This window comes from Neovison vison, chromosome 2 (genome assembly GCF_020171115.1).
Source record: "Neovison vison isolate M4711 chromosome 2, ASM_NN_V1, whole genome shotgun sequence".
Classification (NCBI taxonomy): domain Eukaryota; kingdom Metazoa; phylum Chordata; class Mammalia; order Carnivora; family Mustelidae; genus Neogale; species Neogale vison.
Window position 1 is genome coordinate 175,868,582 of NC_058092.1, and position 27,249 is coordinate 175,895,830.

Genomic DNA, 27,249 nt, shown 5'->3' on the forward strand with positions numbered 1-27,249 from the left:
GCTCCCATGTACATCCCCCCAAGAAGCCAGTGTGTGCGGGTTAGGGGTCAGGGACAGGACCATTTGCAGATTGTGACACTCAGATTTCGAGAGCTAGAATCATTTGCCGGAAGTAGCTGGGCACTGAGAACCTGAACCCAGGACCACTTGGTTTCTAAGCGGAAGCCTGCTCCTCTCCAGGGCTCCCTAGACAAGGGAGAGTCCACCACTTCACATGCTCTGCGGCAGGGAACCCTGGATCCCGCTCCACCCAAACCTCCCAAGCACGAAGTTTGTCAAAGAGAATCTCCACCCCACAATTCTGGTGTCATGTCACAGGCAAGGGATGGCCAGCCAATCACAAGGACTTCTCCTGGAGCTGCCTTCTGCCTGGCATGGGGGCATGGCACCTACTCAGGGGCATGGGGAGGTAGGTGGTCAACCTTTCAGTCAGAGGCAATGAGACCCGGACCAGTGGGCACCCACGGTCTCACCTGCAGATTTTGATTTGATCTCCTTGCGGAACTTGGAACACACACTGTTGTAGTTCGTGCAGATGTGGTGCAGACACCAGGCAGCCAACTGGTGGGCGTTGTGGAACTACAGGGAAGTGACCAAAAAGGGGGTCAGACTCCACTTTCTAAAGTGGGCCCGCAGAGAAATCATCAGCCCCCCCCAGGGGTGACAGAGATAAAGGGCACGGGCAACTGATTCAGCAAACCTCTTGTTTTGACTACAGTGTTAATGACTTTGGCTATGGTGCCGATGCCAGCCCAATATAACACTTGGCACCCTCCTTCCTCACCCCTGTGACAGGTCACCAAAAATAATCACCGTATCAGATCAGGAGCTGAAAGAACCCCTCGCCTCCCAGCCTCCCCCACCGCTGGCCTGAGAGTGATACATGACTGGCCTCTGGAAGGTGCCAGCTGGCCCCAGGGACTCTGGTTAACGAAGCCATGCGGGGTGCTCTGTGTGGCAGGTCAGAGCTTGCCTTGCTGGGGCCAAAGACCCGAAAGAGGAGACTGAGGAATGTGTGACTGTCCTGTACCTGTCTTTTGGTTACATAAGAAGAGCGGGTGGTGTGGGCAGGGGGGCAGGGACCCGACTCACCACAACGTCTCCTTTCTGAGCAGATGCTCGGGGGGAGGGAGCAGCTGAGGGAGTTGTGACCAAAACAGACTTGGTGCTCAAAATGCCACAGTCACCTCCCCAGTCCTCCCTAGATTTGGCAAGTCTCCCCCACCCCACCCCACGCTCTGTCTGTGTCCTCAGCTATCCATTCAATTTGTGGGTCTTGGGGTTTCTTTCATCCAGCGAAACCCTGAAACCTTACAGGGTGCTTCCTCGGAGGCCCACATCTCAGCTGTGAACAAAGGCCCATATAAAAGCAGTCCTCAGAAAATAATTCAGGAAACTCTGAGAGTTGCAACCCCAACATTACGGATCATTTTTGCTGGTGCTTCCAGCTTAAGACTCTTGAGATCAGATTTCTTTCTGAAAGTTAAGACTCGGGCACTGGTGTCCTGAAGGCGGCTTGGACCTGCCCAAGAGCGTCAATGGTGCCCATTTCTTCCCTACTCCGAGGTCAGCAATTTCATGTTGTTCAAATCGGCCAGGCGGGCGTATTTATACCATGGACACTGGAAAATGCAACAGATCGGGTTCCCCCTGTCCGCACGCTGATGGTTAAATAAACCCGGCATGCTAGCAGGTGAGGGTCTCGCAGAGGCTCCATCCTGAACTCTTCCTGCCGAGGCTGGTCAGGGTGGGGGACCCAGACACACCTGCAAATCACAATCTCAAGTCCATCGGCCCTAGATGCAATGCTGGGTCATTTCATTTTCCTGCAGGAGCAGTACTCACGGGAGACAGCACAAGTCATAAACTGTGCCCCGGACCTGTTTCGAGACTGTCACCTCTATAAGGCTGTTTTTCCTGTTGGGATTTTAATAACGTGGGCTTCCTTCTATTTCTCTTCCTGTCTATGATTGCCTTGAGGGCAGAGAATCTGCCATTTATAGCCACCTGTCCTTTTGTCTCGGGCGGTGCCGGACACAAGAGGGAGAAAACAACAAAAACTTGTTGTGTAAGTCCGAACGAGCGGGTTGCTGTTAAGTCCGATTCTGCCTTTTCCCCATTTCAGTCTGAACTGTTCCTGGGGCCACAGATGGAATAACAACTTGGCCTGCTACATGCCTCTCTCCTCTCTCTGAAGCCACCTCCCCTCCCTTGACTGACAAAGATCCATTCAAATCACCTGACCTAAGGCTTAGTAAACCTCGGCCCTAACAGAGAGGGAGCAAAGAAAAAAGAAAACCAAACCCAGTGGGCTGAAAAGAGGACTGAAGAATGTTTTCTTTGTTCCTTCAGAGTGTAAACTCGTTGTCAGTAAGTCTATGCCAGGAACGAAGCGCCCTGCACGTGTGAGGGGTTCTACTCTTCCCCGCTTTTCTTGAACATTGTCTCCCACTTGATTCTCAAGATAATCTGTAAGGCTGACAGGATGTGAATTATCATCCCCACTCCTTATAGATAAGGAAACTGAGGCAGAGTTTAGCTTCGTACTTTGAGTAGGTTATTTGTGACAAAGCTGAAGTCGGATCTTGGGGCCCCTCTGGAAGAGTGCAAGTGTTTACGGGGATTATGGAATCAACATATTGATACGAACAAATACTGATTTTGGAAAACCCCAGGAGAACTGCAGTGAGAGGTGGGGCATTACAGGGCTTCATGGAGTTCTAGAAACCATCTGATCTTGGTCAATATGTGTCTAAGAATTCAAACAAGGAGAGAGAGAACCTTCCGCTATCATGCCCCAAGTTGTTCTCCCACATGTAAAGCTGGTGCCTCGGGGGACAATGGGGCTGGCGTGGGGTAGGGTCCGTGTTGTTTTCTCAAACGAGGCCCAGCAGGGGGAATGGTGCATGAAACGTGAAACTCTCAGATCTTCTCAGTGTACACAGGGCCCTCTGTGACTCAGTGGTGACATCTTTATTTAGACAGATGCAACCGCGGAATGTTTCATCAGCATTAAATGAACTGGTTGAACACACTTAAAAGGTGAAAGGCAAATTGTTACAAACCTGGGCCAATTCCAAATATGAGAGCACTTCCCCGTCAATGCCCACGCCACTCATCGCGGCCTTGGTCAGCTCCTGGACAGCATACTGCTCTGGGGAAGAGAGGGAACAGGAGAAAGTTGAACCATAACCTTGCAAGCCAGACACCTCACCTAAACAGTCTCATCTGGGACCACCTAAGAGGAGAAGAACATGTGACACGGCTCTGGGCAGTCACATCTGAACGGAACTCAGGGCCCATTGTGCCGGGGGCCTTTCGGCATGGGTAGTTCTGGTCTCGGGCCACTGCGCCGACGACTCTGGGACACTTGTTGGCACTTCTGGAATAGCGGGACTCCTGCAGACCTTCATCGTCTAATATGGTGACTACTGGCCAGATGAGCAGACTGAAACTCACATTAAAACTGAATAAAACTAAAAAGTCACACCCTCAGCCATACTAGTCACACTGAAGTGCTCAACAGCCACACCTGTATTGCGCAACGCAGACACAGAACATCTCCATCATTGCAGAAAGTTCTGTTGGCTAGTGTTGCTTTAGACAGTCCATCCAGTGCCTTCTTAGAATCCTCTAGACTCTCCAGCATCTTCCCATTTGATGGTTTTCCCACTCGTATCACTCCAATTCTCAATAGTCTCTAAGAGTGGAAGGACTGAGTGACAGGAATGAATCCATATGGGGAATTAACAAAATGTGAACGCAGATGTCTTTCTCAACAGCTGCAGATGGGTGACATATTGTTCAGCCTGTTAGATTCTAAAGACTGGGGTGGGGGGTGGGGAGGGCGAGCGGGGAGCTTTCGACAGGAAGTAACAAAAATCTAGCTGGGAGAGCCACTTCTGCCTGGGAGCTGTGCCCAGGACTTCTAAGCTGAATTTAAACTGTGGTTCTGAGACAGAGTGGGTCTCCTGCCTCTGTGGGTACAGCCTAGGCCCACATTCCTAGCTCCTTGAGGTCGAGGCACTCTTTTCATTTCTAGCATTCTATCTGTTCTTCTAATCCAGTAAACTGTCCTGACCCTGCTTACCTTCTGTTCTACGTGCTTGGGTCAATACAATATCTAGATGGGAACCGTTTCTTGGGCGCAGCTTTCGTCTGCTGGATTGACAAAGAACTACTGGGAACTACATTTTCTGAAGAAGTCATCAGGCTTTTTGATTCTAGGTAACAGCAACATTTCTTGATAGTCAGTTAACACGTTGGCTTGCAATGCATTTTTACCCTAGAAACTGATTTTTTAAAAACCATGTTCTGAATACTTGATACTTGCCCAACATTTTAAATGATGACAGGGATCATCTTAGGCAGCTGTGTATGTAACCACAGCAGTAGTAATGGCTTTTAATAACAAAAGGAAACAGACATGGAAGTCTGCAGTTCACCCCAGAACCTCTCCTTGATCCAGTTCCTTTCACAGAGAGGTCAGTCCTGCGTTTTCCTTACCTTTACTTCATGGTTAAGCAAAAACGGCACTAGCTCAAGATTAATCACAAGACCTGCTCAACACATTTGGTTCCAAATTGTTTTTGGCCATTAAAAAAAAAAAATCAGGGGTGCCTGGGTGGCTTAGTTGGTTAAGCAAGTGCCTTCAGCTCAGGTCATGATCCCGGAGTCCTGGGATCAAGTCCCACATTGGGCTCCCTGCTCGGCGGAGAGTCTGCTTCTCCCTCTGACCTCTCCCCTTTCATGCTCTGTTTCATTCTCTCTCTCTCTCTCTCAAATAAATAAATAATTAAAAAAAATCAATTTCATCCTCAAAGGATGATAACCCTTAAACACTGGAGAGTCAAACGGATCAGAACCTCTACTTGAACAGTAGTGCCTCGACGAGCTCTTTCTGTCTTTCTAACCAGTGGGGGAAGAAGTGAGGCAGGGAGAGGACTTGGGTCTCCAGCTGGCCGAGCGTAGCAGAAACCTGGAGTCCAGAGAAATACATTCATTTCTAAAGACACTACCGGAAAGTCAAGTGTGGAATGACCAGTCGGTTTGTTCAAACATTCATTTTCATTCACTTTGTGATTCGACAGGTGTTTATTGGGAAGCTAATACGCTCAGGCACTTTGCTGTGGGTGGGGACAGGTAGGCCAGTGTCCCAAACTGCCACTATTTCTGCTTTCATGGTTAGAAGGAGTCAGCTAATGTAGTGACAAACACCCAGCCTGCTAACTGAGCCCTCTTGTGAAGGAAGCTGAAGGCTGACATTTAAGAAACAGGTACGTGAAGAATACACACGTATCCTTTGCAGACCTGCTTCAGCCTAACAACTGAACAAATCCAGAAAGGATGCATAGGATTTCTGGGAAGGGAAGCCAAGTCCCCCCTTTCTTCTTTCTCCCAAAATGCTCTTGACAATGTCAGAACATTTTCTAAAATAGCTTAAAAAAAAAAAAAAAAAAAAAGAAACCCACTTACATAATGCTTACTAGGTGCCAGACACTGTTCCGAGAACTTTATATATATCTTAACTCCTTAATCTTTGTAACAACTCTATGGGAGAATAACATGATCCCCTTGCAAGAGAGCGAGAGCAGACACAGAGTGGTGAAGCGTGAAGCCATCCAGCCGGTAAACGGCGGAGTCGGGATCCGAACCTGGGCAGTCTGGTTCTGCAGCCTACGTTCTCCACTGAGGTCTTCTGCTCTTCTGAAAGACTGTGTCTGAGCACCCAGCAGGGGAATAGCATGGACACGGTAGTTTTATTTCCAATCCCACAGCCCACAAATGAGGCAGAGAGCACAGAGTGTGGGTCTCCAGGGCAGGGACCACGCATCACTCCTCTTGATAACTGTGTCCCCCCTACAGGGTCTACCACAAAGTAGGTGCTTAAGAAACATTTGTGGAATTGAACTGGGCTGTCTGATAACATTTGATCAATTTATATCACCCTGCACAGGACAGTCCTATATTGGGTGGTAAAAATTTAATTTTTATTCCCCGGAAATGTTATTTTTGCCTAAATGCGATTTTGATAAATTTGACAGTCAGACCCTGCATGGCCCCGAGTCCTCACACTTACCTGCAAGTGCAACCAAGTGTGGCAGGCAGAATCTGTTTGCCAAGGCAATTAATTCCAGTGGGTCCAGGTCCAAATTAGGTGACAACTGCTTGGTATAAAGATAATCCAAGACCGCTTGCATTGACATCTTGTTTATGTTCGGGAGATACACCTGTAATGTTATTTGAGAAGCTCAGCTCTGCTGAAGAAAGCAGTGGGGGCATTTCCAGGCTCTACTGCTTATAAATATCCCAACCTTACAATCTGGTATCGGCAAGTCTGGGACACCTGCTTTGAGGCCGCGCGTCGAAGTCCTTCGCTATTTACTGCTTTAAACATAACAGTTTGATTTGTAGATGACAAAGGAGTGGGGCTGCCCGACAAAGCCTGATTTGGAATTTTTAAATGGCTATTTGGATTCATAAATCAGACAAATGGGCTGTAAATGTAGGATGACATTATGGGCTCTCCTTGCCAAGTACCTTCTAATACCCTATTGTGGGGAAAGAAATCTCCTAGCAACATGACAGGTGAGGGGGAGCTGCCGACCATACTGTTGCTGACACACCAGAGAGCCCAGCTCTCCAAGATGTCAAAACATGGGCTGAGCAACCCTAGTTGCCACAGTGACTGGCTTGAGTCCAACGTTCTATCAGTATGTGCAAACACAGTGTACACACTTCATTATTTTTCCTATGGCACAACTGCATGGATTCAAATGACTGGAACATTATCGGGTTATCAGGAGATTCAGAGAATCTGGAGAACTCCTTGCCTGGCACATGTGGGGAAGGGTTGGTTGGGACTGGTAAACTCTCCTTTGTAGGAGTCACCTAACTCGAGACCTCCTGAGCTCCTGTACTTCTCACCAATACAGGTACCCTCTAGAGTGTGCTAGAGGCTTTGTCGGTGAGGGATCTTAGCAGCGTAGACTCAAAGGAACCCCACAGGACGTGTCCTGGTATAGTACAGAACAGCCCCATTGCCACTGACTCCTGGCATCACGATGATGATAAAAATTAACCTTAATGGAAGGCCTCCTACACACGAGGTACTGTGCCAAGCTTCCCACACACAGTATCTACTCGGATCCTGATTTTCTCCCTAGGAGAAAAAACTATTATTTTTGCCATTTTACAGGGAAGGAAATTGAGGTTCATGGAGGGTAACGAAGGTCACGAAGCTAGTAAGTGACTGGGAGGTGAACCTAGGGAGTGTAATTCTAAGGTCTCTGCTCAGGACTGCTGTGTCATACAAGAAACCCTTCATGGCAAGGAGGCAAAGGTTTGGGTCACGGTATAATAAAGTACCATATCTCACTAACAGTTCTTAAGAACTAGACTTCTATGTTCAAAAGAATGAACAGTTACTAGCTGCCTATTGCTGGTACTTAATAAACCTCTATATACCATATGAAGATATATGAGTATATCTCTTTTACACAGGATTATATCTACATTATATATCTAATCTTTCTCTTTACATATACATTACCTCCACAATCTACATGGGGCTTATGGCCAATGCTTTCTTGGGCCGTGGTTCCAGAATCATTCAAGCTATGACGACCTACATTATCCTCCTGCACAGTCACCAGCCACCTCAGAGGGAACATCCTGGCAGACCGAGCTTTCTCTTAATGTATCAAAGGGAAGCCCCCCTACCCCACCCTAAACCTCCCAGAATTAGTAAGAAAATTGCACATCCACCCCCTTTCATAGTCAAAGAGAACAATTATGATCTGGTACATAAGCTGCAGGGGTTATAATCATCAAAGATCTGCAAGTGTCATCATTTCAAGTTTCTAGCACAGCCTCGACAATAGACACAACCTGGCAAGAAGTAACTGTTACTGAGGCTACTTGAAAACAAAGAAGCCGGGCGCCTGGGTGGCTCAGTGGGTTAAGCCGCTGCCTTCGGCTCAGGTCATGATCTCAGGGTCCTGGGATCGAGTCCCGCATCGGGCTCTCTGCTCAGCAGGGAGCCTGCTTCCCTCTCTCTCTCTCTGCCTGCCTCTCCATCTACTTGTGATTTCTCTCTGTCAAATAAATAAATAAAATCTTAAAAAAAAAAAAAGAAAGAAAACAAAGAAGCCATTGTATTGTAATTAATTGCTGTTCCAGTGACTCTAACATCAGTTACCAGTCACACTTGTGCATATGCTTATGTACATATACGTCGACACATGCGTTTATCTTATATAGCTCAGATCTGGATTAGTACAGTTTTTTTGACAGTTGAAGTTGTGAAACTTTAAAATCTGGACCATTTTGATAGTGAAAAGTATATACATTTTACAAAGTCCTAAGTGCTATAAAGTATTAGTGATGGTAAATATAAACAGTTTCAGAGTTTTCTGTGAACACCCGCTCTCCGCTATGGGGATGTCTGCTGTTTTGGAAAATAGTGGCTTGGAAGGCAAGGGAAGAGCCTGGGGCAGGCCCTGGGGTTTGTCACTAGAATGGGTGTGACCTCTGGCAAATCAGTCACCCTCTCTGATCCTCAGTCTCCTCCTGTTATCTGGGGGAGGGGGGTTTTGGAAGCGGTGACATCTACAGTTTTTTCTTCTTTCATCGAGACTCTGGATTTTGAAGATACCTGGACTACCTTAGCGTTCTTTGGTTAAGAGTGTGTTCTAAGTCATGACAAAATGAACATCCTAAGTGAGAAGAAATTATTCCTGGCAGCAGGAAATGACAGATTCCTGTAAGCAGCCTCGCCCAGATACTTCCCAATGTCATCGGCCTGTTCTGACGTTTGTAGTCATCCATGACCTGCTCTTTCCTTCTTGCATAACACGATGCTAACAGTTTTTCTGAACCGATGGCTTTGTTGGGCAAATAATGCTTGGGATCCTCAGAGCGAATGAGAATAACTAAAACCATGCTCAGAACCTGCACCTTTTTCTCTCATTTTTAAAAAATAGACTATTTCTGTAATTTTAATGTTTATGTATAACAATGGAGAGATCATTTCATAGAACATTTAAAAATAACATAAAGCTACATAAGAGATGGAATTAAGAATTTTGCATGCTACCTGCTGGGTATACCTTAAAAAAAGTCAGCAAAGAGAATATAATGCTATCCTAAACAACTTCCCATATTCCAGTTCCATTGGTTTAAAATTTTAATTGTGAAGATCAGCTCAGACTATTAGGCTTATAATTAGAGGCGATCTCATAGAGAATGAGAAAGTATTCCAAACCCAGAGCATTGCTTACTACAAGCCAGGCATGCATTTTTAATGAATCACTTGCTGAGTACCTCTGGGGAGAGAATTATGCTTACTGCTACATTAAAAGTAATGAGAAAAATATAAGTGAAATACAATGTCTTCTTAAATATTAAGTGACAAAAAATGTTAAAGTAACATCAATGTATATTTTATTCCTTTCTGGATATGCATGAGAATTCTATTAATGAAAAAAAAATACTTAACTGTGAAGGGAAAGTCAGCTTTTCACAGGGCAATAAAGAGTTAATGGGTGCCCTAGAAAAGGACAGATCCCAAGTGCCAATACAAGGCCATATTAGTCGTGAAATATTTACTGAAATTCCTCCCTCCCCATGATCCCTCTAACCACACTTTGCTAGTTTAGGAAGGGATCTGGGGGCTTTTTAACTTAGGGCTTTCAGGGGACAAAGATTTTTCCCTCATGGAAAGAACTGAGCAAGAATCCTCCAGGACAATAGTCACCCATATTTCTTGATGTTTCAAGCACCGAATTCTATGTTTATACATGTATTCTCATGACTTATCTGCCTTTGAAGACGCTTCTCTTGTTATCCTGCATTTCACAGGTGAGCACACAGATTTGGAGAGGTCGGCTGCTTGCTCAAGGTCAAGGTGGGAATAGAGTTCATAACGACAGAACCATTACAGTCTACAGGGAAAATCAAGGGAAGGGGCAGGCAGCGGCACACGTGTCAACAGCTTATGACATTCTCAACACACTGGCTACAGGGATTTGGCACAGACCTTCGTTGCTTGGGTCCATGGTCTCTGTCTTCTAAGTTGGGTAGAACCAGCTATCCATACCTATTAGTCTCAGCCACCGGGCTAATGACCTAGTCTTTCTAGGAGGTCATGCTCCACAGGGGACCCCGCCGGGAGAGGCTGTTCACCATACGTGTGCATTCACATTCACTGCCAAGTTTTTGTTTTGGTCACCTCTCCTGCACATTTTAATCTGGAGACGATTATGGTCCATTCTGGGAAGGGATAAAGGGGATTAGCATTTGTGAGGTCAGCTCTGACAGTGTCCCTTTGTGCCTGGGTTCCTGACCTTGATCATCTACTCTGGTCTGTTAATAGCAGGTGCTCTGCCGTACAATGGGCACATATTTCAGTGAGCTGGAAAAGTAAGGCAAGCAAGCCTCCCTAGGCCTTTTCTCTCCAGAGATGACTGCAGCAGGTGAAATGCCATTTGGATAAAGTTTTGTTAATCGGCAGCTTTCCCAGATTTTCTTGGAAGTAAGAGTGAAAGAGCATTAACCCTACCAACATCCCAATAAGACTAACAGCAGCTACATTTACTGAATGGTCCCGGGGGTACTTGCAAGGACCGACTTTTGCACCTCGCTTCCATGTGTGGGTTATCCTCAGGCTTTCCAGACAGGGAGATCGGAGCTCAGAAATGGGGTCGTTTGCCCAAAGCTACACAGCTTGTAAATGGAGGACTCAGGATTCGAACCCCACGTCCTTCACTGGGCAGCCCCCACGATGCTGCTGCCGTCTCGGGGACGAGGCTCTGAAACCCCTCTGATGGCCGGGAAAAGACTTTCTTAGTTACAGCTGAGGACCTCCTGATTCAGAAAGGCTGGTAGACACCCAAGAGAGGTGATCTGGATAATTCTGACACTTTTCCCCCACACAGCAGACAGCCTTTTGCTGGGGCTTGGTTTAGGAGCAGCTGCAGTTTGTTCTGGAAGCAGGAGGTGGCCTAGTGACCTCCTCAGCCCCAGCCATCCGGGTTTGGGATTCTGCTTCCCTACTCGGAGATGCAAATGCAGTCTCCTGGGTCACAATAGGGTGCTCAGATTTCTGGGGTGAGTGCCCTTTCGAAAAGTTAGCTATTGTTTTCCTTATTTCTTTTAAAAGTGTGGACAGATGCTGAGATATGCAAAACAAGCCCCTTAGGACAATAAACTTGATGGGGTGTCCCCGTGTTTTTTAAAAAAAGATGGTTAAAAAATACTTTCAAAACTCAACAAAAATGCTTGCTCTTGTAGACTAAAGTTAGAAGTGCTTGAGTGGAATTTTTCTTTCTTTTCTGACTTGAGTTCGTAAAAAGATGAACATGGAAGGTCTTCAAAATGCTGCTTGGTCGGCTCTAAGAAGAGTCTTTTTCTGGAGATAGGGCCAGGGCCCAGGAGGTGACTCGGTGGCTTCCGCCAGACCTAAGGGAGGCGTGTTCAGAGGAGTGACCATTGGCTCCATTACTGTTTCCCTCCAGTTAACAAACCCTTGGAGAAGGCAGGTTGGGGCTCCACCTCGGGGAGCGTTGCTGCTCCAGCAGGCCGTCCCTCATGTCCCTTGTGGGGCAGAGGAGAAGACTGAGGCCCAGCGAGGTGGCTTCTTAAGGCCTGCCATCTGGAAGCTTTTCACGCCTTGAACTTCTGGAAGATGGACTCTGCCCCTGTTGTATGTGATTTTGACAGTATGTTGCTTTTGTTAAAAAGCAAGATTTGACATTTGTTAAAAAGGAGAGCTGATGGATCATGGTTTACAAATGAAAGCAGTGAGCCGGACAACAGCTTTTCCTAACTGCAAAGTTAAGAAGAGGGTGACCTGATGCTCAGACACGGCCTAAGGAACTGGTTCAGGGAAGCAGTTACAGAACGGAAGTCGTCTGGTTAAGGAAACACACCCACTTGCATCAAGATAGCACATGGACTTTTCAGAAGGCACATACCTCACTGTTGGCGCTTTCCACAAATGAGCCCCCGAACATGGCCGCCATCCACCTGCAGCTACAGATCAGCAACGGTTTGTGGGCACTGATGGCTCCATCGTCCAGCCTGAATGTCACATCTGCCCAGGGATTGAGGAAATGTAACCGTGAGCCAGCGTTGTGGACAGTTCTCCCCATATTCGTCAACCCATATCTCATACTCCCTCTTCCTTAGCTTTACTTAGTGATTTTGTATCAACCTCCGCCTTTGGAACACCCTATTCCTTCTATGTCATCCAAGGACGGGGGGTAAACATTTAAGATTACGCATAAGCTCCCAACGCAAATTCTCTGAACCATACAGTAACATGAAGGAGAGGGATGTTTTTTCCTCCCTACTATGAACAATTTCCAAAATAAAAGACCAGCAGAAGAAACACTACGTTGTTAACATTTTGCCATGTTTAATTTCACTGTGTGTGTGAATGGATAGCGAATGTGTGTGTAGAGGTGTACACTTTTTCAACAGATAGCACGACACCACAAACTACTTGATCACAAGTTTTCTAAAAATAAGAACGTTTTTCTAGATAATCACATCATTACCATGCCTAAGACAATTAGCAACGATTCCCTAATTTCATCCATTATTTAGTTCATAGTCAAAATTTTCTAACTATCTCTAAATCATATTTATAGTTTTCTTTCTTTCTTTCTAGATAATCGACATGATGTTCCCCCTTTTATTTGGTCACTGTGCCTCTGCATTAAGGGGAGGGTGATTCAATTCATTCCTTAAGGTACACTATTTAATTTACTGCAGGTTTGCAGCATTGCTTTTTATTAGCTTTCAAGATGGCTTCTATTTCAGGATGGTCCATGTTCAGGTAAATATTATTTATAAGCTTTAAAATTAATGAACAGACTCAATAATCAATGACTACATGTACAGTACTAAATATGTATTATCAGGACAGGCATTATGAACGATAAGGACACAACAGAAGTATACACATAAGTAAAAGTCAGCAAGTCACATTTTTACAATGAAATACACACACACACACACACACACACACGAGGGCAATTTCAGAATTTAGTATAAGTCCGTGCAAGCAATTGTGTGAGGATGCTGTGGGCAGCCGACTGCCTGGATATCAAGGACAAAGAAGGGGCGAGGAAAATGTAGAAGAGCAGGGTAAAGGAGTGTGAGAAAGAAAAGGAGAGGAGGTGGGCAAATGAGACATTCCTGATGGGAACACAGAGAGTTGCCAATATCATCTCAAGGATTTCAGGGCCAAAAGGGTCAGTGGAGAGTAGACTCGGTCAGGGAAAGGACCCCGAAAGGGAATCGTGGGCATCAAGCTGACTGGATCTGGTTCAGGCTCAGGTGCAGGGGCAAGGTGACCTACCTTCGAGAAGCACTGTGGTACCAGGACACTTCCGAGGAGAGCCTGTGTGCAAATCCTGCCTCTATCATTTACTATCCGTATAACCTGGAGCAAGTTACCTAAACTCTTTGTACCTCAGTTTCCCCATCTGCAAAATGTAATAATCTTTAGCCTTTAAGTCTGATAAGAACAAAATAGATGGATACATGCAAGCTAGAAGGGTACATGAAAAAAAATTAGCATTTATACATGTTAGTGATGGTTATTTTCTGCCCTACTCATGTATGGCTAATGTTTAATAAAACACAACCAAGGGGATCGATGACTTTACTGTTGGACCCACTTACCTGAGAATGTCCCTTTGCTGAGACACTCTTTTATCCGATTGGCCTTCCGGACATGAAATGCTTTTGTAATCTCCTGGTTCATGAAGGCTTCCTTGTTCATGATGTTTTCCACCATCATCCTCAAATCAAACATCTCGAGAACCTCCGCAATCTGAGCCAGGCCCACCAAGTCCTTCTCCTTTTCATCCAGTTGTCCCGTGTAGAGAAACTGGAGCAGGGTCCGGAAAGGGCCTGGCTGGACGGAGGAGTCCATCCTGACCACGGTGATGGGGCCCACCCGCTTTGAAACGGGATTGACTTGCATCTCCCTGTGCATGCCGACGAACCCTTTGCTCCAGCCTGACAAAGTCTGCGTCTCTGGAACCGAGCTCTCGCCTTCCAGCCCCGGACCTTCCTGCTGGGACAGGTTCTGGCTTGAGGACTTCCACTGATTGGTCTGAGGGGTCCTGGGCGAGCCTTCCTCCCTCTCTTCATCAGGGTCAAGGCTCCAAGCCCGCCCCTGGACATCCCTGCTCTGCTTCTCCTTCTCATCAACTCCTTCACTCCCATTTGGGGCTTCTTCACATTCCATTAAAAAAAGATCATAAAATTTGGAAGAGGAGGTAGCGAGGTAAATTCGATGTGCAAAGATGTGCTCCTGGTCCTGAAGGACGAACAGGACGTCGGCACACAGAGGATTGTCCAGTAAACAGGCAGCTTCGCTCGTCCCTGTGGTGGGACATTCTGGAACTTTGATGACCGGCGGAGGGGCTTTTGGAGGTAGGAATGGTGCCTGAAGTAAAGGCTTCTGAACTTTCTTTAGGTGGGATTTCCAGAACTGCAGGTGTCTGCGGGAAATCAGCGCTGCTCGGATGGCGTTGTCAAATACATCCTTGATGCCAAACTGGTCAAAGACACTTGTCTCGTAGTACGGTATGCCGAGTTCCTTCGCAACCTCCCGGCCTTTCTCAGGGGGCAGAATATCCCCTCTCTTTATGGGCCTAGAATGGAGGATTTAAAAAGTTATAATCTGCCTCATTTTAGGAAAAAAATGGTAATGAGGGCCTACCAAAGCACCCAGTAGAACTGAACCTTTAAAGTCCTATGCAGGTAGGGCTCGTGGGTAGCTCGGTCCTTAAGCGTCTGCCTTTGGCTCAGGTCATGACCCCAGATCCTGGGATCGAGCCCTACATCGGGTTTCCTGCTCAGCGGGAAACCTACTTCTCCCTCTCCCAACTCTCCCTGCTTGTGTTCCCTCTCTCCCTGTCTCTCTCTCTCTGTCAAATAAATAAAATCTTTAAAAAATGTATATTAAAAAAAAAGTTCTGTGCAAGCTTTTTTTTTTTTTAAAAAAGATTTTCATTTATTTATTTGAGAGAAAGAGTATGAGTGATGTGGGAAGAGCAGAGGGACAGGGAGAAGCAGACTGCCCCTTGAGCAGGGAGCTGGACATGGGGTTGTATCTCAGAACCCTGGGATCATGACCTGAGCTGAAGGCAGCTGTTTAATCAACTGAGCCACCCAGGCACGCTCCACCCCCCGTGGGCTTTCAATAAGGCTCTGGAAAATCTATCAACCTCAAGTCTTCCAAACCTAAAGGATTTAAGTCTGTAGGAAAAAAAAAATGCTTTCAGTAGTAACAACGGGAACTGAAGTCTGAGCCATATTTACTAGCTATATGATCCCGGGCAAGGTACTTAAACTCTTTAAGCCTTGGTTTTCCCACTGGTGAAACAGGAATAATAACGTAAATACCTATATTTGAAAGGACTCCTGAGAAGTTAAAATGAGATAATATGTTCAGTGTGGCACCTGGCCCACAGTTAGGTGTTACCACGGTCACCACCCGCGCCACCTTCGTCTTGGTCACCGGCGCCTTACGTTTACATTTCGCCTTATAACCTTAGTAGGAATCCATATGCTTTTTCTCATTTGAGCCTCACAATAACCCTACGGGGGCAATTTTCATCCACCTTCGGAAGAAACAGAGGCAGGGGGTTTTCAGGTTTTGCCTCGGGTCACATTTGCAAGCTGTCGACAGACCTCTGCCAAGCAAGTAGAGTCTAGAACCCCGCAGTTCTAGACTGGTTCAATGGTCCACATCCAACAGCCCAGTAAGTCCCTTCCATCACATCTGTGAGCCTCCTTTCATGTCTCACTGCTTCTCTTCTCTTCCTCGTCTGCGTCACACCCTCCTCCTCTTTCGCCTGGACTAGTACATTAGCCTCTTCCCTGTCTGTCTTCAGATTCTCCACCTTTTAGGCCAGAGCGCTCGCTGCTGCAGGAAAAATCTTTACATAACACAAGTATGACTTGCAGCTGTAATTCTTTTTCAAGATTTCCTCTGGTTCCACAAAGCCCATGCACCACAGGCTCCGCCTTTAGGCTGGCACACAAGGCCCATTATAATCTAATCAAACCCAGGGAGGCCAAACTTGTGGAAGCAGTGCAAGCGAGTAGTGCCATGACTATGGCATAACACGGTAAAAGACAGATTCCGGAATGTGGGCAAGATAGGATTTGTTGTTCTACTCTTCACAAACACACTCTTGATTCTGAGACATACTGTTAGGAATGGATCTTCCCAGGTACATAGTTGGCTTTCAAAACCGAAGGTCATGTGCGTGACAGGCGCTGGTCTTAGGAGAAATATAGTATAGAAATATAGTTAGACTTTGGATTTGAAGACCTGGATGGAACACAAGGATAAATGCTAGGGTGTTGTAAAGGCAGAAGTGGGGATTAACTTCAACATTGGCTCCTCTGAGCATTTTGGGCTCCTGGCTCCTAGGGCTGACCTGAAAATTACTAACTGGTGACACTCTTCAAGGCTCAGGTTCAAATGTCACCTCCATCATGAAATCTCAGCGCTGCCCTAAAGAAGGGACTGTTCCCTCTGCATCCTCTAGTGCCCATAACTCTCCTCTAGTCCTCTGGTCTCCTCCAGTCTGTGGTTGTGAGGACTGATTATCTTGGCCAATTCTTTCCCACGGAAAGTTCTGGATGCCAGAGGCACTCTCTTTCACTGTGAGTCCCCCGCCAGCCCTCCCCCACAACGTGGCTTCTAACATGCATGCCTATTCCATGCATTTAATAGAAGAACTGTGAAAACCCAACATGAAAGGTTTTCCAAAAATTTATCCGAAATGCACCAAGAACGTCAGAAATTGTCCAAAGAAAGCACCATTTGCTTTTGCTGTGAGAGTATAAAAAGCTGTCTATACAAAATTTTTCTAACTAGCCTATTAGGCAAACAACAAAGGAAGGTATTAATATCAACATTTTTAGGCTCTTCAGCAACAAATGTTATAAAATATAAGATATATATTTATATAAAATTATTTTTTATGAAGGGACTATGGAGGAAGCATGGGTTTAAAAAAATTCTTATTTCCTCCTAAAACTGGTATCCCACATTTTATACAGAGTCAAACAAATCCTCCTTCAGGCGGATTTTTAGACTTGGGGCACTTTAAAAAACACAATTGCTAGAGACATTTAAAACACAGTGTTGCTGTTTTGCAACTACAGGTCCATAGGACTTTTAAAAACTAGACACTGCCATTTTGGGAATGAAATATTCTCAGAGGTTGGACTGAGGAAAAAGACTGAAAACACTTGGGTGTGCGTATTTGCAAGAACCCGATATTCCCGGGACCAGAAACTGTGGCTCATCATTCTGGACATTCATTAACTTTACTATAATAATCATAATATCAAGAATGACATTATTATGAGTGGCCCATGTTTTGTTTAATGTTTTACAAATTTCAAGGCACTTTTATTCACCCCATGTCACTGGTTGGAGAATTCACTTCCAACACTGGTCCACCATTTTACAAAAACGGGTTCCTTACCTACGAGGGGAGGGTGAGCCCAAGAAGGGTCAGGATTAATGAGCTAAGTTAAAGCACATAGCTGATTGATGGGGTCCCACCACCAATGCAATTCTAGGCTGCAGAGACATCTGTTACCTCTAAATTTTAATTTGACCAGCACAGCGAAACACGGAGTCCCTTGGCTTACCTTGCTAAAGGGCGTCTGGCTCGATTAACAGCTTCAAGATCAGCATAGCGGAGATCTAACTGGCAGCCAACTAGGACAACAGGTGTGCGAGGGCAAAAGTGCTTGATTTCTTGATACCACATGGTTTTCACATGATTTAGGGAATTGGGATTAGCGATCGAAAAACAGAGGACCACAACATCAGACCTAAAAGGAAATCACAAAAGAAGCTGTATTGCCTTCTCACTTTTCTTTCTCTTTTATCATTATGGTTCCTCCCTTCTCCACCACGCCCCCCACCAATCCATCTAAGGCAGTATCATGTCACAGTAAAACAAAACCAAACCAAACCACGATATAAAATACATCTCAGAGTCATGCAAACAGCCTGAGAAGCCCCCACATTCCAGTACCAACACAGCCTGGGTTTATTGTCATATCGCACTGCGGAACGCCCGTGTATCCCGAATTTTCTGATGATGTTATTTTACAGTACAGATGATTACCCAAACTCGATCCCGTCCTGGAGCCACAACATGCGGAACTATTTCTGTTCGTCACAAGAAATAGTTGCGAGATAAAATAAAACAATAAAAACTACCTTTTACCCGTTTAAACATAAAGGCGATGATGAGTCAACCCAATGAGATAAAGCAAACAGTTTAAACGTTACTGAGAACATAACAGGTCTTTACAGTCCAGGGTCAGCAAATACACAGAAGGATTTCTGCCCTTCTTCCCACTTAAGCACACATGTAGAGAGCACAATCACTTATCTGTTTCTGAAAAGAAAATGTCCTGAATTTGCAGGGATTTTGACTCCTTACTAGGGATATGGCAAGAAGGTCATATTTAACAGAAAGCCGGTAAGAGTTAGGTGGATGACTAATACGAGAATGTCGGAAGCAGATTTCTCAAATGTTGTATATGACACACAGCAGGTAAGTGGGGAGAGGAAAAAAGTACTTTACAGTCAATTTTGACAGAAGGATCTTCTATTTTTATATAATAACTTACCATTCTCGAAGCCAAAGAACCGTTTTACAAAACAGTTGTTCAATTATGGTGTTTGACAGCTGCTAAAAGGTATTTTAATAAGAATTACAAACCAATCATTCTAGGTTAAAATATGCTGAATGGTGACTTTGAAAACATTGAGGCAGAAGACTAGAAAGAATAGGAAAAATTATGCCCAAGGATTCAAGACTATCTTGCAGCTAAATTCAGAAATAAGCTCTTACAATTTTATTAGATGTTAATTTATTGCCTTTATTGTTTATGTAATGAGAAGAATCAAGTCGATGAATCAAAACACCTTCTTTTTAAATCATTAATGAGATTTCTCCCCTACATATCAATGAAGACAAACAAATATATCCAGGCAACCATAAAATTTCTAAAAATAATCATTTGCAATGCAGAAAACTGCAGGGTGCTTACATTAAATGTAATTCACAAGTTGAATCTTTAAATTTATATCCCAGAAAAACTGCATCAGACCCTAGCAAACAGAGGGGAAAATCCCGAGATTAAAATATTTACAAATTATAAAAGAGGACCTCGGACTCAAAGTGGGTGAATGTATTAATCTGCACGTTTAGAATGTCCTTGAAATAGATATTATCAGAGACTCGTAGACACTGGAAAATATATTATTATGTGTAAAAATATGCATAAATATATAAATGAAAGGGAAGCATGTCTTGTCTTTGGGATTCTGATTTAGTTAGTGGAATATTCTGTGCACAGCCTTACTTCTAATCAGCATAAATAGCGGTACCAGGGAAAGCCAAGAATGCTTTGAATTTTACATTTTTTAGGAGCTGAGTTTTCTATTATTCATAATCCTATTTATATAGGATATCTGATGCAGCTCCTCTCTAAGCTTCATCCCGATCATAAAACAAAGCCACCACGAATTTTTGGCACAGTGAGATTAACATGGCATTCTGTGAGGTTCAATATTATAGAGAAGGAATTGAGGAAATGTATCCAGCACCTAAATGTGGAAGAGTATGTATATGCATAATATTGTTCTAATTGGTGCCCATTTCCATATTGAAGCACATGGCTATAAAGGAAATAATCTCAAAGCTTAATTTATATGACAGACATGTAGCTAAATGTCAATTCTGTTATCTAATTTTATGATACAGCATGTGAGGTTTTGAAATCAGAGCTGGCTCGGTTGCCAAGGTTACCGTGATAACACTCAAGCCACTGAACACATACTGGTTACTATTCAGCTGACCTGTAAACAAGTACAGACAGGACCTTGGGGGCTGGAAAAAATGGAATCTCTTGATGATAGTCGCTTAATGCCATCACACAATACAGGTCCGGAGGGCCCAACCTCTAACTGTGTCACATCAATATCTCAATGCATGAAATGCTGTTGGAAAGCTGGAAAAATAATTCGATGTTCCGTAAATATTTTGCCTCAAAAGGATGGTAGTTAAAGAGAAGAGGTTGTACTCAGAGCCATACTACCTCTGAAGCTAGAATAATTTACTGGATTGAAATTCTATTTGTGTCCTTGGAATAAAGTTTTTCTTTTTTCCTTTTATTAATGCATATTTAGGGGCTAGGAGACTGCATCGCCATTGTTGTACACTGAAAACAGTTAAAAAAAAACATAAGATCCTGTTTTATCTACCAACTTGCTTCAGTGTCTTTGGGTTTAACCCTTGTTGATCTCAATACAAATGCAAGTGAAGGAAACGTTATGTACCAATTATGGAGAATCCCATTCTTCAGGCCTGCCCGAACAATGCAGTAGCCTGACCCCGATTTTAACGGAAAGGCTGGGAATCAATGGACGTGGCGATGGATGGAGCGACGGGAAGATGCTGTTTTGACACATTCCTCCTTAGCCCAATATTCTTTTCGAACCCCGAGCTCTTCACACAGCAGGATCCTCTGTGATATAAACACCTATACAATCAAGTAACTATTTTGAGAATGCCACGTATTCCCTCTAGATTTTGAGCCGCTTTTCTATCTAGTCAAGGAAGGCACGAGACCTGCAGCTAAGAATATCTCCAGCTTTAGGCAGGATTCCAAGGACCTAGAGATATTAAATAACTTTTAATCAAAACATTCATTCCTGTGTGGAGACTGTTCAGTGTCTGACACAAGCTCATGTTTTAAAATGCCATGCCTATGAAAGATAAAAAGAAAAAGGCAGGTTCTAGCATTTCCACTTCTGTGGCTCTGTTATATTTTTTTACTTGGAAGGGCTGAGTTTAAAAATAATTGGGAGGGGGAGGTGTGATGAGGACATTCTCACATACTATGCAGCAGGGTTAGCCCAGAAATGACCTCAGGGTTCCTATTTCAGCTGTAAAAAGAACCTGATAGGATTTAAATGGCGTCCTACAGCTATTTGGAATAGAAAGCACAAGAATTTGAAAATGCAGAAGCAAAGCACAGAGTAGACAGAACTCTAAACTCCAGAACTCGAATATCGAGAAGGGGTAGGAAGATGTTAGTTTTTTATTTTTTTTTGGACCCAGCTAAGTGGCTTTTTAAAAGAAAGCCAGGATTACAAAGGATTTAAGAGGGCAGGGTCTCAGTTGCTTACGTATGGAATGTTTATTTTGGGGGAGAAAAATGTAATTTCTTTTCCTTAAGGGGAAAATATTAATATAAAAGTCTCACTACGGTACTAGCACATCAAGCAATGCCCATGGAGTAATGTTTTGATAAGTTAAGTAAAAAAGAATCCAAAGTAAATCTGTGTGTTGAAACAATTGTGACTCTTCAGAGAAGGGTGGGAGGTGGGGAAGGGATCAGAGAGAGCCTGAGTCATCCAAAAATGCTTGAGCTGATAAAGCCAGCCTCTGTTCTATCAGTTTTTCTTCAAATTATTAAACAAACAGGACAGCGTGTTTTTTTCAGTTATCTTTCAAGGAGACCATGGGCCAGAGAGAGCATGTAAAAAATTGGCAAAGGAGTCTGTGCAAAGTTGGGACCAATCTCTGTTGACGGATGCAAGAAAAAAGTCTGAAAACAGTTCATCTTACTCGCATATCTCAGCTCAAGCTAGACTTGAAACAGCAAAGGCCATACAAGTTCCACGGGCCTATCTTTATAATGTCTACAGTGAAATATAGCAAACATGGTGGGAAAAGGTCAGAGAAACAACCAGAAGGTAAACTGCTTTTCCAATGTAAAATACCAATCTCATCCTTTGAAGAAGTGGCTGAATATGGGTAGACAATCACTATAACACTGAATTGCTCAGAATGGATTTCCCAAGTTCCTTTCTATCACAGAAATGCTCTTATCTTCTTGGTTCACTTTGCCTTTCTTGGTCCCATCCACCTTGCCACCAACTGTCCGGCCCAGGAGCTGCTGTAGGCCTTGTGTTGTCTTATCTGGTTAAAGTAAAGTGAAGAAAAAAAATACCCAAATTATCCTTTATCTAAGACCCTAACCTTAGGCGAATCTGATAGGCCACTGTGAAGGTTCTTTGGTTCCAGCTCGTCCTCCAGATAGCTGTGAGTGGGACAGCCAAATGCCCTTCTCCCGTGGCCAGTTCTGGTTTTGTCTCTTGCTGACGCATACTTGGTGACCAAGAGTAAACCAACAGTTCTATTTATCTGAGTTTCACTTGGAAGTATCCCCTTGTTAACATAACCTTTGAAGTCTTGTTCAGTGGTAGGACCCTACCTCTTTACACGTCAGTACTGCCTGTCATTTCTTTTTTTTTTTTAGTAGAGACTCCTATATCCATCTTGGTAGAGATCATGATCACATTTTACTGGGCTTCTTTTCCTTTTCCAGTGCGCACAGGTCCCCTTCTGGCCAAGATTCAAGTAGGAGTCCCTGACCTCCCCCTTTGGGACTTCAAGCTTCCTTCTCCCCCTGGAACCTAGGTAGGTTCTTTACAGAAACGTTTTCAAAACCATTCATGTCAACAACACACCTTTCATGCATATAGTCTGACAGCGCTATGCAAACAGATCAAAACAGCACAAAACAGCTGGGAGCATGGCAGAGAGAGGGAATGTGTCACACGTGGCTTTGGAAAGTTTTAGTAGGGAAGCAGCCCGGTGTGTATGAGATGCAGAGGGAGTTGTCAGTGATTGGTGAACATAACCATTGGGAGATGAATGGCTCTGTAAGCTCATACTCATGGAAGATGGAGAGGTCTGTAGGGGAGCGCCTGGCAGGGGATCTGGGGAGAGCAGGGCAGTACCATGCAGTGCCCTGATGTGAGCAGAGAAATCAAGTCAATACTTTACCAATAGCAGTGAGGCTTCTTAAGTACAGATGTTATGTGGGGAAAACTGTCAAAACACCCTGCAATATATCCAGATTTGGGAGTGATTAGCATGCGCAACTATTTCTTCCAAGCCCATAACTGCATGTTTAGTAGGAAGCAACATTTTAAACTGGTCTACCCCCACCCTCCAAAACTGAGGCCAAAGCAATGCACGCTCTTAAGGGCAGAAAAGCCAGATCAACGTCCCACCAATGGCACCAAACCCTGAGACAGATAAAATTTGAGTCTTCAAAATGGTTCTTCGATCATGATACAAATATCATGGGGGACAGTGATCCTGCTATAGAAGGTTCTGGGATATCATCCAGTAGAAAGGGGCTCTTTTTCACTCAACATCCCATTTTCTCTGCTTAGCAGTCCATGCTCCCTGTAGGATATTCTTACATCTCACATAATCATCAGAAAAAGTTGAATGCATGTGAAATTGGGTGAAGCACAAGTAATTTATTAGAAGAAATAGTTTAAGCAATCTTATTTAACTCCTGGTCAATGAGAGCAGGAAGCACTCACATAAAGAAGGCTTGCTTAATAGGAGAAGGTAAAATTGTGGCAATAAATTCCCTCCCAATACCACCTCTCATTCTCATTTCTCTTTGGCTTTCCCTGAAGCTAAATGACCGAGGAACTTTCCATACTCTTCACTTTTTCTCCTGAGAGCAAGATTAGTTGTAGATAGAAGCAAGCCTCCATGTCAGCCTGAATGCCAAATTGGAGGTCTCTGGGATTAACCTCCCTGACTCTTTTGAAACAAATGTGACTAGCAAGATCATTCCACCAGAATAGGAAAGGGAGTTCACCTGGACCTCTCAGCAATCCTCCTTGAATCAATAAAGGTACAAGGACTTTTAAAGTCAGTTATCCAACAGCAATAAACAATCATTCAATCACCTCTTCCAGCAACATTAACTGATAACATACTATATACCGGGTACTCTCCTACTCACTGAGGTTATAGCAATTAGTTAAAGACACAAATCACTGTCCTTGTGCTTATCTTCATGCACATATTCTGGAGGAAAACAGAGACAACAAGCAAGAAGAATATGTAAGCTATGTGGTGTGTTGGGTAGTGACAAGTGCCAAACAGGAAATATAGCAGGGAAGGGGGACAGAAATATTAGGGAGCAGAAGATGCTTCTGGACTGTGGAAACGAGGGAAGGCCTCACTGAGCAGAAGACACATCAGTAAAGACCTGAGAGAAGTGAGGGAGCTAACATGCTGCTGTTTGGAGGGAGAACACTGTGGAAAAGGAAAGAGCTAGTGCAAAGGTCCTGAGGCAGGATGTCTCCCTTAGGATGGGGCGGGGAGAAGCAGGAGCTGAGATCGGAGATATTGCTAGACAGAGGTAGGTAGGGTTTCATGGTATGTGGCTTTTACTTTGAATGAACTGGTGAACTGTTAGGGGTTTTTTGAGCAAAATGACATGATATAATCTATGTTTCAACAAGGCTGTCCCACTGCTATAATGAGAACTGACTAATTGGTGGTGGGGGAGGGGAGGGGGACTGTCGGGGGTGAAAAGGCAGAAGGATGGGACCAATGAAAAGGTACCAAATGTGAGAGATGATATGACTTTGGCCTGGGAGCAGCTGTAGGTGGTGAGAACTGGTCGCGTTCCGTACATACGTGCGGGGTGGTGGGGTGGGGTGGGGGAACAGGCAGGGTTTGCTCAGGGGCCAAGAGTGGGATACGAGCAAGAGGAATCAAGAATGGTACCCGAGTGCTGGTCCTGAGCACTCCTCTCTTCCCGGTTCCTGGTATGGACATCTGAAGCTCAGCGTTGCTAATACTGAATTGTACTTATTTGTTGCTGTCTTCCCCGGCAGACCGAGAAAGTTTCATCTTCAGAGAGCCTGTCCTGATCCTATTGCTCCTCTCTCCCATTGTGTGCCACACCATTGTTTGGGACAAAAGAGGCCCTCAGTGACTGTTTAGAGAATAAAAAGGCCTTAGAGGTATCAAAAGATAAAAGATGTAGATACGAAAGTGTCCGCAGTTCTAAAGTCTAAAGGAAATGAGGTGAGGCCCCAAATAAGTCAGTTAAGGAATACATTAGGGTCTTGATAAAAAGCTAAAAGCAGTTTGTGAGCTACTGTATTTCTTCAGACAATCAGGGCTGAAAGCCATGTGATATCTCTGGTATACGGCAGAAATTAACCAGTTAATATGTATTTCTTTCTTTTTTTTTTTTTTAAAGATTTTATTTATTTATTTGACAGAGAGAGATCACAAGTAGGCAGAGAGGCAGGCAGAGAGAGAGGGGAGGAAGCAGGCTCCCTGTCGAGCAGAGAGCCCGATGCGGGACTCGATCCCAGGACCCTGAGATCATGACCTGAGCCGAAGGCAGTGGCTCAACCCACTGAGCCACCCAGGCGCCCCAGTTAATATGTATTTCTAAATTATTGGAATTTATCTAAGAAATCCATTTACCCCACCTCACGCCGAGATAATAATGGGTTAATGATCTCTTCATGGAATTAGATTATCTCCAGAAGCAAAGGAAGCGTAAAGAAGCAGGCCGGTTACTTTCGGTGAGTAACACAGAATTCAGGCTTAAGGGAGCACCCTCCATTTCACAGCCCATCTTGTTTTTTATTTTTTTAAGATTTAGTTATTTGAGAGAGACAGAGAGCTCGTGGAAGCACAAGCAGGGGGAGGAGCAAAGGGAGAAGCTAACTCCCCACTGAGCAGGGAGCCCAGTTTGGGGTTTGAGCATAGGAATATGACCTGATCCAAAGGCAGACGTTTAGCCACCTGAGCCATCCAGGTGCCCTGACCATCTTGTTTTTTTTTTTTTTTAAAAAAAAAAAAAAAAAAAAAGCAAAACCAAAACCAAACAAACAAATTCAGTAAAATAGCCAATATGATAAGTTGAGAAGACAATTTGCTAATTTGCTTTATCTTTCTGTAGTTCAGCACTTGGTCCTTCTGACTATATTCTCTAGGCTGGGGACACGGGAGTTCCAGGGAGAGAATAAACTGGTGGAATAATTTTGGACACCTAAGGAATGGCCAAAATTAAAAGTTATTGATGGGATTGTTGATAAAATGCATTAAGAAAAATATCTGTGAAAATGTCCTGTAAACTTTACAGTACCAATTATTATCAGACAAACATGATTATGCGTTCCGAAGTCACCAAGGGTATATATATCTCGTATGTTGCAACTAGAAAGAATGACAGAACATTCTCATCAAGAGAGGTTTTCTTTTTGGCTTCCCAGCTTGTGTCCTTTATTGAAATGTAACTGCTGAAAGCTAGTGATAGAATTATCCCCTGAAGACACTGCAGAATTACTCAACCGTCTCTTTCTTCTTACCACTTAATTTAAAAGGGAAAACTGTATGGGCTGAAATCTATTGCTTCGTCAGAATATTCCAATAAAGAAACACCACAAACTGGGGCGCACCTGGGTGGCTCAGATGGTTAAGTGTCTGCTTTCGGCTCAGGTCATGACGTCCAGTCCTGGGATCCAGCCCCACGTCAGACTCCCAGCTCAGTGGAGTCTGATTCTGCCTCTCCCCCTGATTGTGCTTGCTCTCTCTCTCTCTCTCAAATGAACAAAATCTTAAAAAAAATGTTTAAAAAAAAAAAAGAAACACCACAAACTGATAAAAAGTCAACGCACTTAGCTATTATTTGACCCTACTTGTCAAGCTTCCAGTTAAGTAGTAATAGAAAAAAGGTAAAAAGAAGACAGAATGTAACACATTAATATATTGAACAATGCCTTATTGATTATTAATTATAATTAATTTATCATTAATTAATAGTCCCTTATTCTCTTTACCCAATTTGGTGGCCTCATTGTCATGTTTCTATGGCACCTTGTGGAGCCATCAACGCTTTTCTGAACCACAAGGGGCTGTCCCTCCCAGCCTTGTGAACAGTGTTTGGGGAGCAGCCAGCATCCTTCCAGGTCCTGGAACATGAGTGACCCCAGCCATCAATCAAGCCTTGTTGCTATCTCATTTGGCAATACTGTTTCCCAAGGACAAATTCATCCTAGGGACAGGGCTCGGTTGGACCAAGAAACCCTGGCTTTCTGATGCTTTGTCTTCTGGTCACTACATAAGATACACCAGTTCAGAGCAGGAAGACAGTGTGAGGACAGCAGACCGAGGATGGTACAGAGCGTGGCACATTTTTCTGGGCGCTGGAGGATCTGGCCTCACTGCAGTCCTGGGCTTGAGTGTTTTGGTGCAGAATCTATATATTTCCACCACGTTTAAGTGTTCAAATTCTTTGCATGCCTTCAGCAGAATACATTTTTGTTTATTT

At 44.3% G+C, this 27,249-nt stretch overlaps 1 protein-coding gene across 1 annotated transcript in view; it reads right to left on the reverse strand.

The window, feature by feature from the left end:
• RHOBTB1 (Rho related BTB domain containing 1) overlaps positions 1-27,249 on the reverse strand; it is a 122,686-nt gene that overhangs the window by 2,303 nt on the left and 93,134 nt on the right. The window contains exons 6-11 of the mRNA XM_044239590.1: positions 17,698-17,883; positions 13,693-14,672; positions 11,976-12,094; positions 6,080-6,230; positions 3,066-3,154; positions 474-579 (exon numbers count right to left, since the gene is read on the reverse strand). Coding sequence (XP_044095525.1) covers positions 474-579; positions 3,066-3,154; positions 6,080-6,230; positions 11,976-12,094; positions 13,693-14,672; positions 17,698-17,883 — 1,631 coding nt within the window. The remainder of the gene's footprint in view (positions 1-473; positions 580-3,065; positions 3,155-6,079; positions 6,231-11,975; positions 12,095-13,692; positions 14,673-17,697; positions 17,884-27,249) is intronic.